This window comes from Kogia breviceps, chromosome 1, assembly GCF_026419965.1.
Source record: "Kogia breviceps isolate mKogBre1 chromosome 1, mKogBre1 haplotype 1, whole genome shotgun sequence".
In the NCBI taxonomy this organism is placed as follows: Eukaryota; Metazoa; Chordata; class Mammalia; order Artiodactyla; family Physeteridae; genus Kogia; species Kogia breviceps.
In genome coordinates, this window is record NC_081310.1 from 187,802,104 (window position 1) to 187,820,395 (window position 18,292).

The window sequence follows — 18,292 nt, forward strand, 5'->3', positions numbered from 1 at the left end:
TAGAGCCAGATCCTGGCTGCAAAGGGCACTGAGCCAGCTGGGGCGGGCGTGGGCCCTGGGGGTGGGAGGCACCACTCAGGACAGTGGGGAGGGGGCCTGAGCACAGCAGGGTCGCGGCCGCCCCCGAGGACAAGGGTGAGGCTGGACGGCACCCGGCTTGAAGCCCTGGACCCCCAGCCAAGGGCGGAGGCAGGGAGGGGACTCCGAGGGCCGGGTGTGAGATGGCCCCCGCAGCTGAGGGACCTAATGTGGGTAGAACAGCTGCCACTCCTAGGTGGGGGACCTTGGGGAAGCTGCTTAGTTCCTCAGAGCCTGTTTTCCCATCTGTAAAATGGCCGCGATGACTGCACCTGCACCGCCTACCTCAGAGGGGGTTGTGGGGACCGAGCGAGGGCGCAGCCCAGCCCCGCACACAGCAAGTGCTCAATAAACATCAGCTGCAGGCCAGGTGACACCCAGGGTTCTGCAGGCCCGCCCAGGACAGGGCTGAGGCGCTGCACCCCACTGCCCAACTGAACCTCAGAGGCGCCCCCTTCCCTGGCCTCCCCAGACCCCCATTCCCTCCTCCTCTTCCCCCAACCAAACCAGGTCACCTGCCGTGAGTGCTGGCGGCTGGCCCTGCCCCCACCATCCTGTCCTCACTCCAGCCCCACCTTGGGAGCAGCCCTGACTCCCATCTCCAGGCCTTTGCACACACCCTTCCCTCTCTCAAGATTCCGCTCCAGGGCCACTCCTCCACGAAGCCTTCCCTGGTTGAGTCGCCTCATCCCTATGGTACTTTGTACCTTCTCGTTACAGTCCTTCCCTCTAGGGCCCGGCAACCATCTCCCCTCCTTGAGGGCAGGGACCAGAGCTGCTTCACCCCCATCACAGACGCCCAGCACAGCGTGGGCCAGGGTGGAGAGGAGAGCTGTGCTTGGCAAATACTTGTGGCACCAAACCGGGGCATGCATCCCCTCGCGGCCGAGGTTACAGCCCTGTGGACGGGCTCCTTCCTTTCTCCGCGGCTGGAAGAGGAAGATTCTAAAAGAGAGGTTCACGCTGAGCCCCAGCTCCTCCCTACCAGCCTTAGCCGCACCGGGCACCACCCACCCTGATGGCTCCTGGGACCTGGGGGGCCTGGGACAGGCTGTGTGTGGGGGCCGGGGTGGGGGATGAGACAGCAGGCCAGCAGGGAGGGTAGCTGGCCCCTCCGTCCTCAGGCACGCATGGGGTTGTGGCCAAGAATAAAGTGGACTCAGGTTGGGGTCTGGGAGGCAAACTAAGGTTGGGGCACAGGAACTAGAGTTCGGGGCTAAGCCCTGCTCTCCTCTCCACCCTTCCCGCCTGCAACACTGGCTCTTTCCCCCTGTTTATCTCCTGCCTGTCCTACCATGTCACCTCTTCCAGGAAGGTCTCCCTGATTTCCAGGGAGATCTGGTTGTCCTTCTCCTCCAACTAAAAATGATCAAAGCTAACCTTCAATGAGCTCCTACTGCATGCCAGACTTCAGGGCTAACACCCATAATCACACCATTTTATTTAATCCCTAGAAGGACGTATGAAGTGGTAATACTGTCACCCCATTGCACAGATGAGGTAACTGTGGCACAGAGAAGTTGAGATGCAGAACCAAAGTCTGAACCTTAACCATTCCGCTTCTTGCTGAGCACCGCGGAGCAGGGATCCTCTTGGAGGAGTGTCTTTCTCACTGCTGTGTCCCCACCACCAGGTGTGGAGCCTGTCATAGAGAAGCAGGTTGAAGAAACCGGAGGCCCAAGAGGCTGGGCAGGGTGGGCCAGCAGACACAGTCCCCTCTGACTTGGCTCTCCCACATCCTGAGCCCTTAGGCCCCCACCTGGGACCTGCAGGTGGGATCCCGATCCCCATCCATCTCTGTTCCCCAGAGCAGCCCAGAGCCCTGGAGCACCTCGGGGAAGGAGCTCCAGAACAGGCCTCCCTGGGAGTACCGTTTACTAGGCCATCTGCAGTCGACAGTATAGTCCAGGGTGCACCAGGCTGAGCTGGGCTCCTCCCCAGGCGGTTGCGTGGGGGAAGCAGGCAGAACGAGGTAGGTGAGCCGAGGGGCAGCCGCACTGTCTTCTGAGACGCGAGGTCTCGGCTGCGGCCCCTCCCTTCAGGCTCCAGGGACAGTTGCCTCAGAGCCTGGGGGTGAATCCCAAGGCCGGGTGGGCTGGCCCTGGGGGCTGACCTGCTCCTGGAAGAGTCCATCAGTCAGGGCTTCCGAAGGGTCAGCTCACGAGGTTTCGGAGGTGTTGGGGGTAGGCGGTCGGGCCAGGGGTTCTAGGCACCCCCAGCTTCCTCCACGGCCCAGCCCAGCCCAGCACCATCACTGCCCACAGTGATGGCGGCCCTTCTCCCTTCCTGAGTGTGGCATCTGCAGGTCCCTGTCATCCTGGGCTTGGCCTGGGTCCTGCTCAGCTGGGGAGGAGTGGCTGGCGCTCTGATGAGGTGGCGGCATCCCTGTATATCAGGAACTGTATGGAGATCCGAAGGAGTCAACGTCAAGGCCAAATGGAGCGCAGCCTGGGTTGGACCTGCCCCAGGGTGGCCTGTGGCCCCATCCAGAACTGCTGCCCTCTTCCCTCCCTGCGACTCGGCCAGGCGGGCAGGGTCAGCCATGGCCTCCTGGCCTCCGCTCTTGCTGCCTTCCCACCCCTCAACCGGCCAAACCCCCTTTATCTGCCAAGTCCAGCGCTTGGGTCTTCCTCTCCAGGCAGCCTCCCCTGACCCCAGCCCCAGGTTCTTGCCCTCCTCTCACGCTACAGCATCCTGGGGGTTTCAGCAAGTGACAGGGGCCATTTTGGGGCACCAGAGCTTAACTTCCTTCATCTCTCATTGCACCCACCAGGAACTCTGCAAACGTCGAAACAAGGGCCCCGTTTACCTCCCAAAGGAGATGGAAATAATGTCCTGCTCAGCCATCCAGCAAACAAACATTTACTGAGCACTCACTGTGTGCTGGGTCCGGTGCTGGGTATTTCCAGAGACCTTAGCTTATGTAATTGCCCCATGACCTTGGTGAGACAGAGAGATGAAGACACGGAAGCACAGAGAGGCTAACGGTCTGCTCTGTGTCACCCAGGACACCGGGGAGCCAGGATTTGAACTCGAGTTTTTCCATCTCTAATTCCCGTGTGTGTGTCTCCACATTGCAGCTTTCCTTCCTCCTGCCTGGATGGGCTGATTTATGCCCCGTTCCCCAGACCCTTTGCACAAGCTGTGCCAGGAACATCCCTCCCTTGCCTGTGCCTAACTTCTCCTTCAGGGCACAGTTTCAATGGCACTAGTGGAGGCCTCTGCTGAGCCTCTAAACCAGGACAGACAGCCCCCTGGTCACACACTCTTGCAGTTTTTCTCTGTGCTACTCGGTGGCACCACAATGAAGTAATTATTTATGATTACGTGTATCCTGTCTGCCTCCCCACTGAACTGTGAGCTTCTTGAACGAAGGACCATTCCGTTCTTGCTCACAAATAGATCCGGTAACTAAAGGGGTGCCCAGCACACGGGAGGTTTGACTCTTGGATGGATGGATGGATGGATGGATGGATGGATAAATGGATGGAAGAATGGATAGAATGGATGGATGGATGGGTGGATGGATGGGTGGATGGAAGGATGGATGGATGGAAGCATGGATAGAAGGATGGATGGATGGATGGACGGATGGACAGAAGGATGGATGGATGGACAGACTGGATGGAAGGATGGATGGATGGAAGGATGGATGGATGGGTGGAAGGATGGATGGAAGGGTGGATGGATGGAAGGGTGGATGGATGGAAGGGTGGATGGAAGGATGGATGGATGGATGGACGGATGGATGGACAGATGGATGGATGGATGGATTGATGGAAGGATGGATGGATGGATAGAAGAATGGATGGATGGATGGATGGATGGATGGATAGAAGGATGGATGGAAGGATGGATGGATGATGGAAGGATGGATGGATGGATAGAAGAATGGACGGATGGATGGATAGATGGATGGAAGGATGGATGGAAGGATAGATGGATGAAGGATGGACAGATGGATTGATGGATGGAAGGATGCATGGATGGATGGATGGATAGATGGATGGATGGGTGGGCAGATGGATGGATGGATGGATGGATGGAAGGATGCATGGATGGACAGGCTGGATGGATGGAAGGATGCATGGATGGATGGATAGAAGAATGGATGGATGGATGGATAGATGGATGGAAGGATGGATAGATGGATGGATGGAAGGGTGGATGGATGGATAGATGGATGGATAGAAGGATGGACAGATGGATGGATAGATGGATGGAAGGATGGAAGGATGCATGGATGGATGGATGGATGGAAGGATGGATAGATGGATGGAAGGATGGATGGATGGATAGAAGGATGGACAGATGGATGGATAGATGGATGGAAGGATGGATGGAAGGATGCATGGTGGATGGATGGATGGATGGATGGACAGAATAGATGGATGGATGAGTGGATGGAAGGATGGAAGGATGGATGGATGGAAGGATGGATGGACAGATGGATGGACAGAAGGATGGATGAATGGACAGACTGGATGGAAGGATGGATGGATGGAAGGATGGATAGATGGAAGGGTGGATGGATGGATGGATTGATGGATGGATGGATAGAAGAATGGATGGATGGATGGATGGATGGACGGATGGATTGATGGATGGATGGATAGAAGAATGAATGGATGGATGGACGGATAGATGGATGCAAGGATGGATGGATGATGGAAGGATGGATGGATGGATAGAAGAATGGACAGATGGATGGATAGATGGATGGAAGGATGGATGGAAGGATGGAAGGATGCATGGACAGAAGAATGGATGGATGGATAGATGGATGGAAGGATAGATGGATGGATAGAAGGATGGACGGATGGAAGGATGGAAGGATGCATGGATGGATGGATAGAAGAATGGATGGATGGATGGAAGGATGGATGGAAGGATGGATAGAAGGATGGACAGATGGATGGATAGATGGGTGGAAGGATGGATGGAAGGATGGAAGGATGCATGGTGGATGGATGGATGGATGCTTGGATGGATGCTGAAGCCACGTGCAAGCAGAGGCTGCTGTGCCACCCCCCACCCCCCCACCCCCACACCCTGAAGGATACGATGGTGTCGAGCAGCAGGACGCCCAGGCTGCCCACGAGCCAGGGCAGGTGGTGCAGCACATAGCTGCCCTCGCCCTGGCCTACCTCGGGGTTTTTGAGCAGCACGCTCAGCCCATACAGCGTGTTCCCCAGCATCACCAAGGCGAACAGCGAGTAGGAGATCCCCTGTGTCGACTTCCGCAGGAACTGGAAGTGAGGGGTGTAGGGTCAGAGACCTCAAACGGGCCTCTTGTCTCTCTGGACTGTAACTGTCCATGTGTCCGTCTGCCCTGTCACACTACGCATGCTCCGAGCAGACTGCACACGGTGTGACCAGCGTCCGACATGGGCCTGGTGCCCAGACCAGCCCTTTCCAGGGCCTGACTCCTCATCCCTGTTACAACATCATCTCCCGGGCCCCCCTTCCCAGGTCGCAAGAGACTAGGGCTGCACCACCCTGCTCGGCCCAAGGTGCCTGCTCCCCAGCCCTACGCTGACTCACTGCCCAGCAAGGCTCCCCCATCTCTGGTTCCCCACCTTCTCCTCTGCTCTCAGCCCCTCGCTCTCACCTGACCTCCTACCTCCCTGGGACACATGCAGGTCACGTGTACCCCTGGATGGCAGGCATCTCGTGCCCATTTCCAGAGGCAGAAACTGAGGCTTGGAGAAGTGGATTAAGTCACCCAAGCCAACAATGAGTGTGGACCAGACCTGCTGCTACTCCTTAACCCAGGGGCCCGAGCTGCCAGCCGGCTCCTCTTCCCTTGGCCCCAGTGCCCCTGCCCACGGCTCACATTGGTGCGGATCTGAGGCAGCCGGGAGAGCAGGTACAGCATGCTGGACACGGAGCCGATTACGAAGCCAATGATTTCCTGCTGCGTGAAGGGCTGAGAGGGCAGAGTAGAGTGCTCAGTGCTCAGTAGGGGCCGGGGTGCAGCTTGAGAGCCCCAACTCCCTCCTAGAGGGCAATCCCCCTGACCTCGTGGTCATGCAGGGGCGGGCCCTCGGGGTGAGCCAGACCCCCACCCCTGCTCTACCCTCGCGTGCCCACACCTCACCTTATTGCCCGGCTCCACAGACAAGAGCGTCCGCCCTTGGAAGACCTCCCTGGGGGCAGCTACCGAGCCAGCGCTGCTCAGCAGTGGGGCGGTACACGCCACCCCCAAGATGAACAACAGCACAGAATTGATGGGGGCAGACCCTGGACATGAGGCAGGAGGGAAGCTGAGATTAGGGACCTGAGTGGCGGCAGACAGACTGGGCTTTGAGTCCTGGCCTTGTCCCTCAGTGGCTGTGTGACCTTGGGCAAATGACCTAACCTCTCTGAGCTTTCATTCCTCACCTGTAGAATGGGTATAATGAGAGTACCCTTCTCCTAAGGTTGTAAAGGTAAACCGATGAGGGCAGTGGGGGCAGGAAGGGGATTATGGAGCGTGGAAAAGCTGAGACAGCCCCACCCCCAGGTGCCTGGGTCATTTCTTGTACAGCCCTGGATCTGCCCCTTCTGAATCCTGTGTGCCGTGTCCTTGTTTCCTCAGCTCCAAGCCCAGGGCCCGGCACTGAGGAGCAGCTGAAGCCACGTTTGCTGAATGAGAGAACTGAAGCGAAGGGGGCTCCCTGTGCTCCTGCCCGGATGTGCTCACTGCCCTCTGTCTCGGCCCATCAGGGGATCAGGGCCCCAGCTTTCAGATATAAGGCCCGAGGAAGCCTTTTTGAGGTTCGGTTTATCACCAGCAATGGGAAACCTTCCTCCTCCCAAGCTTCCAGGCCTCCTGGCTGCCCTCAGGCACCTGACACACAGGGAACCCCGTACTCACACACACAGGGGCGTTTCTTAAACTTGTAATGGAAGTACAGCGACAGCATCAGCACGTCGGCTAAGACGTAATACACGGCTGTGTAGGTCTGCAAGAGACGAGGGGGCCCAGAGCGCTGGCTGCAGTCCCCGGCTCGGGGACCACACCCCAGCACCCGGGCAGCTCTGCCCCATCCCAGCTGGGTGACCCTGAGCAAGTTGCTTCACCTCCTGGAGCTTCTGTTTGCTCATCTGGAAAGGAGAGGATCACAGTTCCTACCTGGCAGAGCTAGACAGCAGGTAGGCAAGGGCCTGGCAGGTGCCCGCCTGGGCAGACAGGGGAAACAGTGGCTAGCATGACCAGGCAGGACAAAATGGGACTCAGAGGTTAAGTGGAGGCTACCATTTGGCCTGATACAGGGGCAATTTACAGCCCCCCTTGGGAAGACAATAGATTCCTGAGTTTGAGTCCCAGCTCCACCCAGCCACAGAAGAATGATGGCATCTGGGCCTCCCAAGGGAAAACCTTCCTCCTCCAGGGCCCCATGCCCTGAAAGCTCAGTCAGGATCTTAGCACCTCAGAGGTCAAAGACCCCAGCCGTCCAGTGGTTTGATATGCTCATTTTGTAGACGGGGGAACTGAGGCCCCCAGCCCATTGTCTTGTCACACTGCGCAGCAGGCTCTCTCTATAGCATGGGGCCCTCGCAAGATGGAAGCCTCTGCAGACTGTCCGTGGCAGCCCACCCAGCCCCGGGACCAGCCTACCTGCAGGGGCAGCTGGTCAGCAAGGAAGGAGCCAATGAGATTGCAGGAGTCTCCGCCGATCCAGCCCAGGAGGAACCACAGAGACAGGGCCTGGTCCATGATGCCCGTCTTGCAGGCCTTGATGTACTGGCTGTGGCGGAGGAGGGAGACGTGTGCTCAGGGGCCAGACGGCTGTGATACCGCGTGGAGGGTAAACATGGGAACAGCCAACACAGAATAGCGGGGCCGGGGTGGCGACTGCACAGGGGGTCGCCTGGGAGCTGATCCTTCCCACAGGCGGGATCCTCATGGGCCTTTCTTTGCCCTTTGGGGATTCTTACCAGGGGATCCCTTCCAAGCCAGGAGCTCTATGGGACATGCTTCTTTCCAGAGAGAGCCACTGCATGATAGATTCTCCTCCACAGCAGTCTCTTGGTGGGGACCTGGGGTCTTTACAGGGTCCTGACGTTTTGGGTCAGACCCTGAGAACCACTTCACAGGGACCCTGGGTTCTCTCTTCTATGGAGGTGGGGGGGGGGTGGGGGGGGTTGGAAGGAAGGAGGATGGTGGTTGCCCTACGGCCTGAGGCCTGGGACGGCCCTATCTCCAGGGGAGATGGATGATAATATGGGTCTGTTATCTTCGAAGGGCAACAGAGAAGCCTCGGGCTGTGGCTCCCCGAGCTCTGATTACAAAGCCATGGGGTCAAGTCTTTTTTTTTTTTTTTTTTTTTTTTGCGGTACGTGGGCCTCTCACTGTTGTGGCCTCTCCCGCTGCGGAGCGCTCCGGATGCGCAGGCTCAGCGGCCATGGCTCACGGGCCCAGCCGCTCCGCGGCATGTGGGATCTTCCCGGACCGGGGCATGAACCCGTGTCCCCTGCATCGGCAGGCGGACTCTCAACCACTGCGCCACCAGGGAAGCCCGGGGTCAAGTCTTGATGGGCCTCTTTGGGGATGGAAATGTCAGGGAACCAGGATTCACACCCAGACCCTGAGGTTCCAGTCCAGCTTTGAGTCAGTCCACAATGGCCATCTGCTGCTTACATTTCTCTTTAATCATTTGCATGTATTTAAATTAGTCAAAGGTAACTAAATAGCACCTCACCCCACCTACCAGCCAAGACAGAAGCTAGGAAAGCTAGGCCTGGCCCTGGTTCTTCACGGTCATCCTTCCACCTCCATCTCCTGCTGAGCCCCGCCCCCAGCTCTTTAGGTCTCCCACCCAAGCCTGTGTTCCTTGTTTCCATCCTCCCTCTCAAGGATCTCTCTCAAACTCCTATCTTGCCAAAACCCTCCAAAACCTCTCACTGCTCTTCAGTAAGGACCCCATCTTCCTGAGCACATCCTGACAAGGCCCCCAGGTCCCCTGCCCCTCTGACCCCCACCACCTCTTCACCAGGACAGCCTTCTCTTCCTCCAAACTCTGCATCAGCAGATGGCTCACCCAGTCCCTCCTCTGTATCTTTCAAGAAATATCAGTTCCTCCTCAGGGCCTTCCTAGAAGGGAGCTCTGCCAGCACTGGTCAGTTCCTCCTGGACTCAAGCTTCCTGAGGGAAGGGACAGTGCCCAGCATGGGCCTGGCCTGAAGAGGCCCTTAAGGTTTACCCCATGGCCCTGCCCTTCTAGGACACTGTGACTTGAAGAGCCTCCATAAATTTCAGGGAAAGTGGTTTTGTCACACTCAGGAAAGGCTGAGTCCTAAGGAGAAGCAGGAGGGTGGCTGCCCTCCCTGCCATCACCTGGGGCTTCTCCCAGACCTCTGACACCCCCTCCCTGGTTAATCAGCCAGACCCAGGCAGGGCTGGCACGATACCCTGGTGGAAAGGGGAAGCCTCAGCCACCTCCACCAGCTCCTCGTGCTTCTGGGGGAGCTCTCACCCCAAGATGGGGAGTCTCTCTCCCTTGGCCTCCACCCACCACCCAGACCTGTCTGCTTTGCCTCCTAAGGGCCACCCATCCAATCCCCCAGACAGCATTGCTTGCTGGATGCCTTACACAGCCTCCCTGCCTCCAGTCTCTCCCCCGTCCCTCCAGTTCTCCTTCCCTAATAGAAGGTCTACAAAGGCAAGGATGGGGTCGGTTTTGCTTACTTCTGCCACATCTAGTATGGCAGCTGGGACAAGGTGAGTCAGTAAAAATGTCAAGCCCTAGACAGCATGTGGGGACAACTTGATGTGGTAAGGGTAGTCTTTTTTTTTTTTTGGCCACTGCACGGCTTGTGGGATCTTAGTTCCCCGACCAGGGATTGAACCTGGGCCCTCAACAGTGACAGCACAGAGTCCTAACCATAGGACTTCCAGGGAATTCCCAATGGTAGTCTTTTTAACACATGGTACTGGGACAACCGGGTACCGCATACAAAAGAATGAGGTTGGATCCCGACCTCACACCGTATACAAAGTACAACTCAAGCTGAATCAAAGCTCTACATGTAAGAGCTAATTTGTGATACTGCGATTTACAATAAGAAATATATATATTTGGTCTTCTTCCCTGTTCCCTGCACAGAGCTATTCTAAGAATGTCCTAAGGGGTGAGAGAGAAAAAAAGGTGTCTTTTGTAATGTTAATGAGATGACTTTTGGAAAGCCCTTAGTAGGTCACCTGAGGGTAAGGACTCATTGCCAGGGGAACCAACAGTAAGATTAGAAGGTTGGGACATTCAGTCTCACGGGCCCCTGTCCCACCCCCCTCACCCACCTCATGGGAGGAGAGAGGCTGAGACTTGAGTCCAATCGCTAATGGCCAATGACTGTGTAATAAAGCCTCCATAAAAATCATTTCTCTGAGTTCTGTGAGCTGCTCTAGCAAACTAATCAAACCTGAGGAGGGGTGGGGGGAATCTCCGATCTGCAGCTGGAGGTCAGAAGCACAAGTGACAACCTGGACTTGTGATTGGTCTCAGAAGTGGGGAGGAGGGAGCACTCTTGTGGGACTTGTAGGACTGGGCCCCTAACCTGTGGGATCTGAGGCTGTCTCAGGTGTAGATAGTGTAAGAATTGAGTTGATTGCTTGATGGTGTGGCAATAAAACACATCAGAATTGGTGTCAGACTTGGATAAATCTATATAAAACTCTTAGAAGATAAGGATGAATCTTTGTTACCTGGATTAAGCTATCGTTTCTAAACATGATATCAAAAGCACAAGTAACAAAAGAAAAAAACACATAAATTGGACATCATCAAGGGACTTCCCTGGCGGTCCAGTGGTTAAGAATCCGAGCTCCCATGCAGGGGGCTCAGGTTTGATCCCTGCTCGGGGAACTAAGATCCCACATGCTGCACAGAGCGGCCAAAAAAAAAAAAACTGGACATCAACAAATTTTTGAATCTTTGTGCTTCAAGCGACACCATCGAGAAAGTGAAAAGACAACCCACTGAATGGCAGAAAATATTTGCAAAATATATTTAGAATATGTAAAGAACTCTTATAACTCAAGAACAAAAAGACAAATAATCCAATTGAAAAATGGGCAAAGAACCTAAATAGACCTTTTTCCAAAGAGAATATAATTTGGCCAATAAGCACGTGGAAAGCTACTTAATATCACCAGCCAACAAGGAAATACAAATCAGAACTATGAGAGACCACTTCACACCCACTAGGATGGTATAATTAAAAACACAGAAAATAACAAGTGTTGATGGGGATTTAGAGAAATTGGAACCTTCATACGCTGCTGGTGGGAATATAAAATGGTGCAACAGCTTTGGAAAACAGTCTGGTAGTTCCTCAAAAGATTAAACACAGAGTTACCATGTGACCCGGCAATTCCACCCCTGAGGTATATACCCAAGAGAAGTAAACACACATGTCCCCACTAAAACTTGTGCATGAACATACATAGCAGCCTTAATCACACTGGCCAAAAGGTAGAAACCACCCAAATGTCCATCACTGAACGACTGAATAAACAAAATGTATACACATACAACGAACTACTATTCGGATGTAAAAAAGAATGAAGTATTGACACTAGCTACGTATGACGTGGATGAACCTTGAAGATGTTATGCTGAGTGAAAGAAGCCAGTCACAGAAGGCCACATACTGTATGATCCATTGATATGAAACGTCCAAAATAGGCAAATCTACAGACAGAAAGTAGATTGGTGGTTGGGGCCGGGAGATTTAGAGGGAAATGAGGAATGACTCATTTCTTTCTGGGTTTCTTTTTAGGGTGACAAAAATGTTCTAAAACTGATTGCGGCAATGCTTACACAACTCTGTGCATATACTAAAACCTTGGACTTGTACGTTTAAACGGGCTAACTCAATGGTATATGAATTATCTCTCAATTAAACTGTTATCTTTCTCCCTCAGGAGAAACAGCATAAGATTTCCTAACAGTGGAGAATGCCCTTACATTACAGGGCCCTGGGTGACCTCTTTGACCTCATCTCTCCTCTTTGGCCCCCCCTCTGCCCAACCATGGGACTGAGCGTACGGTGTGTAAAGGCCATCCTCATAGCAACCCTGTGAGGTAGGAACAACATTCCCGTTTTACAGATGAGAAAACTGAGGCGCAGAGCAGTGAAGGGACTTGCCCAGGTCACAGTGTGTCCGCGTTCCCTAATCACAGCAGTGGCCATGCTGTTTTGTAATCACTGCTTGTCCTCCACCAGACTGTCACAGAACAAAGGCCAAGTTCGATGCACCCCAGCCCTCCCACTCCTCCGCCTCCTCTCTGACTAGCTGTGCAATTCACAGCAAGTTAGTTAACCTCTCTGGGTTTCTATTTCCTCGTAAAGTAGGGATACAGATTGTATCTATTTCACAGGGTGCTTATGAGGATTAAACAGGGTGAAGACGTGTCAAGTGCTTAGAAATGAGCTAGGTACACACTGGGCACTCGCTGAACAGGCGTTATTATTATTACCTGTGTGTCAGCGTGGTCCAGCACAAGGCGGAGCCTAGAGTGAGGTTCGAGGTAGGGCCCTCCAGGGTGGGCTGGAAGTCAGTGAGTGGGGGTGGGGAGAGGAAGCACACTTGGCCTTGAGTCTGGAGAGGCCCAACGCCAGCCAGGGAGCCCCCTCCTCGGTGCAGCCCCAGGTGCACTCGCCCCGCCCGTGCAACCCAGCCCCGGTCCCACCACTCCGCTGGTACTCACGGGAGGGTGGATGCAGCAAAGCAGAGAATGGAGATCAAGCCCAGGCCCACGCTGGCCTTGTCCCAGCCATCCTGGGCACACTCGCCAAACACGTCCCATATCCACTGGCTGGAGCCATTGGGGCAGCTGGAGAAGTTGCTGGAGCCCAGCTTCCTCCAGACCATGGCTTCGGAGGGAGGGAGGGAGGAAGCCGGTGTGCTGAGGCAGGCGACAGCTCTACAGGGAACAAGAGAGGGGCCTTCAGCCTTGGGAGGTCCGGGTCCTAGTCATGGTCCCGCCACTCTAAGCCCATTCCAGCCTTATCACCCAGCATGGACTGGGCCCCTGAACCAGAGAACACGATCATTACAGACATCAAAGTAACCACATATGCAGGGAGGGCACTGGATACGTGTGGCCAGAGACAGGTGCCTTCGAACCCCCACTCTTCCTGTTAACGCCTCGACTTTGGGCAAGTGGCTCAGCCTTGCTGTTCCTCAGTCTCCTCATCTGCAAGATGGGCCGATAACAGTGCCTCCCCCATACAGCTGTGAGGGTTCAGTGAGTTCATAAATCCAGTGTAGAGAACTGAGCCCTCAAACAATGCCACCTTTGTTCCAACTCTTGAACATTTCGATTGTTTCCAATCTTTTCTTCTTGCAAATCACGCTGCAAGGGTCTGCTGAGACCAGGCCCACTAAGTACATCCTCTCATTTAAAGTACGGCTGTCCTGGGAATCCCCTGGTGGTCCAGTGGTTAGGACTCAGCACTTTCACTGCCGGGGCCTGGGCTCAATCCCTGGTCAGGGAACTAAGATCTCTCAAGGCGCACCACTCGGCCAAAAAAAAAAAAAAAAAAAAAAGTAGGGGTGTCCTCCAGTACATTGGTCAGATGAGGCAAGTGGCGAAGAAGGAGCAGGTGAGTTGCACACGTGGCTGGGATTCAAGCTTGGCGTGCTCAAGCCGCATCCTCCCAGCGGCTCGCGTGTGTAGGACGTCTGCTGGCAAAGAGTCCGGAGCCACCTCCCCATTCTCACCGCCGACAAAGCCAGGAGCTGGCTGGTTGCAGGGGCAGGCAGGGAAGTCCCCACCTGGTGTCCTAGAGCAGTCACAGCCTGTGTGACAGTCCCAGAGGAGGGAGAGGAAGTGGGGCTGCCGGAGCATCTCTGCTGGGCAGAATCATCACAGCCCCTGACAGCTGAGCACTTTACCAGCTCTGTGCTAAGCACCTTATGTAGGCCTTTCTGCATTTTGCTGCACATCAACTCTATGAAGCAGGGACTACTGATATGTCTACGTGGACCCGGGGAGGTGACCTGCCAGCGCCACCCAAGCAGGAAGCGCTCATAGCCACCTTGCTTCTGTCCCTGGGAACGGAGGCACCTTCCTGTGGTCTGGCAGGGCTGCCCAGGGCCTCATGCAGCCAGAAGGCGGGCTTCCCCTTTTCTCACTGCGCTCAGAGGGGCTTTCCTCACCTGGGATGAGGCTCTCTCCAGCCAACTTCAGTTTCTGCTTGTGTCAAAAGACCCAGGATCCTCATAAAGCAACGCCCCCCAGACAATGCCATAGACCAAATGTTTATGTCCCTCCTGTCCTGTTGAAATCTAACCCCCAATGTGATGGTATTTTTGAGGTGGGGCCTTTGGGGAGTATTTAGGTCATGAAGGCAGAGCTCTCATGAATGGGATTAGTGCCCTTATAGAAAAGACCCCAGAGAGCTCTCTCGCCTATTCTGCCAGGTGAGGACATATCGAGAAGACAGCCATCTATGAACTAGGAAGTGGACCCTCACCAGACATTGAATCTACTAGCACCCTGATCTTGGACTTTCCAGCCTCCAGAACTGTGAGAAATCAATGTTTGTTTCTAAGCCATCCAGAAAAATGGTTATTTTGTTACATTAGCCCGAATGGGCTGAGACACCCTGGCTGGACCCTTGGAACTGCTGAGGCCACAGCGACCTGAGAGCATCAGGCAGGGAAAGGAAGCGAGTCAGCTGCTTCTCTTAGGAAGCTCTAAGCTCTCAGCTCTAATGTGACTCAACAGCGAGCCCCAGAGCTGGGGGCAAGGGCACCCCAGGTCACTGCCTGCCTGGTTCACTGCAGTCCCTCCGGGGCCCTGCAAAGGGGGGCTGACGGTCTCTTCCTGTACCTTGGTGACCCCCCTCCCTTGACCTTCAGCACAGCTGATGTTGGAGCCATTTATCTGCTGTCCTGCCACCAGCAGCTGCAAGGCCACCCCAGGTTAACACGCAGTCCAGGAAGGAGCTGGGTTTTTGCAGTGCCTCAGGCATTTCAAATCAAGCCCTTTTGTTCCCCAGCCACCCCTCCAGTGGACCACTTCCCCAAGCCTCCTCTGGTAGAGCCTCAACACACCACGGCAGGTCGTCACAGTAGTATACTGCCATCCTCATTAACTTCTCTGTGAGGGGAACACTGTCCTCATTCTACAGATAAGGTTGAGTGGCCTTGTGCAAATAACAGTCTGAGCCTGTGTATAAAACGAGGATAACGACGCTCACTCCTTGGGGTTGTTGTATAGATAAAACGCACATAAAGCTCTTAGCCCAGGGCCTGACACAATGGTAGTGCCTGAGAATGAGAGACCAGTATCTCAAGCCCCCTGAGGTCACTCTCACTCCCTCTTTTCACCAGGTTAGGGAAGAAAGAAAGTGGACACACACCCAGTGAAGGAGGGAGGGGTGTCTTGGGGGATGTACCTTGGCTCATAGGGCCCAGGGCCCTGGGTGGGTGGTCCCCTGTCCATGCACGGGGTCCATGTGCAGCTCGGGGCTCAGGATCCTTTGAGACACACCTGAGCCCTGAACAGAAGACACTTTCCTCTGAGGGCCACTGTGCACTGAGCCTGTCACCCGTGGGTTCTGACCCAAGGAGGAAGCCAGCCTGGGCCCAGGCCTGGCTTCTGAGACCGAGCCCACCTCCTAGTCCAACAGCACTGAGCAAATGGATGGCCAGGGTTGCAACAAAGGTTGACCAGGTCTGTAAGTGTGACAAGGACCACAACAGGGGTGCCTTGTTGGTTTAGTTTTTTTAAATTGAAGTATATAGTTGATTCAGGGGTGCCTTGTTATCATGGAGGGCACATGTTTGAAATTCAGGATGTGTGTGTCAGAGCTGGGGATCAGGGACCTTGGGTTTAGGAAGCTAGCTCCCCCAGCAGCTTCTGACCACACGTATTCTGTGCACGTGACCACACTTTAAGAAAGGCGGAGGGACTTCCCTAGTGGTCCAGTGGCTAAGACTCCGCACTCCCAATGCAGGGGGCCTGGGTTCGATCCCTGGTCAGGGAACTAGATCCTGCATGCCGCAACTTAGAGCCCACATGCCGCAACGAAGACCTGGTGCAGCCAAATAAATAAAGTAAATAAATAAATATTTTAAAAAAAAAAAAAGAAAGAAAAGAAAGGCAGCCCTGGAAACGGCATCTGCTGCCACAGCCATGTAACTCTTCCAGATCCCAAGCTGAGTCACAGAGATGCTCCCCACTGAAGCTGCTCAAGTGGCCACCTTTATCTACCAGATAAGTCCAAATGCCTTGAGACTGAGCCCCAGGGTACACCAAGAACTGCACCCCCCCCATCTCCTGTCCCTCCCTCTAGGCCTTCAGACGGTCATTCCAGGTCTCCTGACTTCTATCCATGCCATCTCTTCCCCTAGGCTTGGCCTTTTTCTTTCTTTTTTTTTTTTTTGCGGTATGCGGGCCTCTCACTGTTGTGGCCTCTCCTTTTGCGGAGCACAGGCTCCACGCGCAGGCTCAGCGGCCACGGCTCATGGGCCCAGCCACTCCACGGCATGTGGGATCCTCCAGGACTGGGGCACAAACCCACATCGCCTGCATCGGCAGGCGGACTCTCAACCGCTGCGCCACCAGGGAAGCCCATTGGCCTTTGCACCCTAGAGGGCATAGTAAAGAGAAACTAAGACCCAGTTCTAAATTGCCATCTCAATTTAGCGGGTCCTTACAGGAGATGGTGGGAAAACACCTGTCACCTCTTCCCTTACCCTCCTCCACAAACCTGAAGAATGCTCATCACACTCCCCAGCCACTGCTCCCCTTTAATCCCACTCCTCTCCCTTCACCTTAGTTGTAAACTTATTCTTAGGCCCCAGACACACCTGGTGCACAGTAAAGTTTCAAAAAACAGCAAGAGGGCTTCCCTGGTGGTGCAGTGGTTGAGAGTCCGCCTGCCGATGCAGGGGACGCGGGTTCGTGCCCCAGTCTGGAAAGATCCCACATGCCGCGGAGCAGCTGGGCCCATGAGCCATGGCCGCTGAGCCTGCGCGTCCGGAGCCTGTGCTCCGCAACGGGAGAGGCCACAGCAGTGAGAGGACCGCATACCCCAAAAATAAAAAACACACAGCAAGAGACAGACAGACAGGGAGGGGAGAGGGAGAGAGAAAGGAAGGAAAAGAAGGAAGAAAGAGAGAGAGAGAGAAACAAAGAAAGGAAGGGAGAATGGGAGACCTAATTGTGAGCTTGGATGGCCTAGGGTTGAGGAGAAAGCACTCTGGAACTGACCTGCCTGATACCTACTAGTAATGAATCCTTGGTCAAGTGACTGAGCCTCAGAGTTCCAACCTGTAAAATGGGGGAAAAATGCAAGTATCCACCTGCTAGGCTAATTGCAGAGTTAAACGAGAGAATCCAGGCTGAGGGATTAGAATGGCGCCTGGCACAGGTTAAACCCGCAGTATAATAACAGGGGATGGCTATTATTCTATTCTGTCTATAGCTCTCTCCCCTCCCCCCACAGGGTTCCTGGCAAACAGCAGGCTTCAGTAAGCCTTGAAAAGACAAGACTGCGTCAGTCCTCATACATCCAAACACAGACTCCCCATGTATACACTTGGAAACCTGTCCTAAGCATGGAGTAGGAGGGGACAATCCGGGCTCCCTGCAGAACTGGGGAGCACCTGAGGGGAGGAGCATCCTGCTTTGGGGCTACCACCCACTCCAGCCCTCCAGGTCCTCGGTCACAACTCCCTCCTAGTGACTCAGCCGAGCGCCGGCCGCCTGTTTGGCGGGGATAATAACAGGGCAGCCGCTGGCGTCAGCGCTCATTCGCCGCGAAGCCCCCTCCTCTGGCCCGCCCTGGGGAAAACAAAGTCGTCAGAAACGCAGGGGCCCGTGGGCCGGGAACAAGAGGCCAGAAAGGAACCCAGACCCCAGGGCCTAGGTCAGAGCGGCCCGAGGGGTCATGCTGGTCGCCCTTGAGGAGGGGGACCTGGGCTCCCGCCGAGGGCCTCCCAATCCCAGCCCAGAGCCTCGCTCCAAGATCTCGCGCCCCGAGGTGGGAGCAGTAGCCCCAGGACCATCCAGGGGCTGGAGAAGGGTGTTGGAAAGATGTAGCAGGGAAGGCCCAGAGTCCCGAACCGCAGCCCCAGCCTCAAATTCGGCTTACCAAGTCTAGAGCCTCCCCACAGCCCGGCTTCTGGGTTCTCCAGCTCCTGCCTTCATCAGCTGACCAGAACCCCCGCCCCGCCCCGCCCCGGAGCTGCGCGGCTCCGCCTCTTGCGCCG

General features: G+C 55.1%; 1 protein-coding gene across 2 annotated transcripts; it reads right to left on the bottom strand.

Moving 5' to 3' along the window:
- Nucleotides 1-1,487: 1,487 nt before the first annotated feature.
- On the bottom strand, nt 1,488-18,252 carry SLC66A1 (solute carrier family 66 member 1). 2 transcript variants are annotated; one of them, XM_067016210.1, is made up of 8 exons: nt 18,175-18,252; nt 12,774-12,989; nt 7,682-7,811; nt 6,938-7,025; nt 6,179-6,321; nt 5,915-6,007; nt 5,142-5,327; nt 1,488-2,477 (listed from the first exon to the last, which is right to left on the bottom strand). In XM_067016210.1, exons 2-8 carry the CDS (start codon nt 12,935-12,937, stop codon nt 2,418-2,420), a joined length of 864 nt encoding a protein of 287 aa, XP_066872311.1. In that variant the 5' UTR covers nt 12,938-12,989; nt 18,175-18,252; the 3' UTR covers nt 1,488-2,417. The 2 variants fall into 2 exon arrangements, with proteins under 2 accessions (XP_066872311.1, XP_066872317.1); XM_067016216.1 differs by lacking the exon at nt 18,175-18,252 and adding an exon at nt 16,889-16,944 and having other exon boundaries at nt 2,336-2,477.
- Between the last annotated feature and the right edge of the window lie 40 nt (nt 18,253-18,292).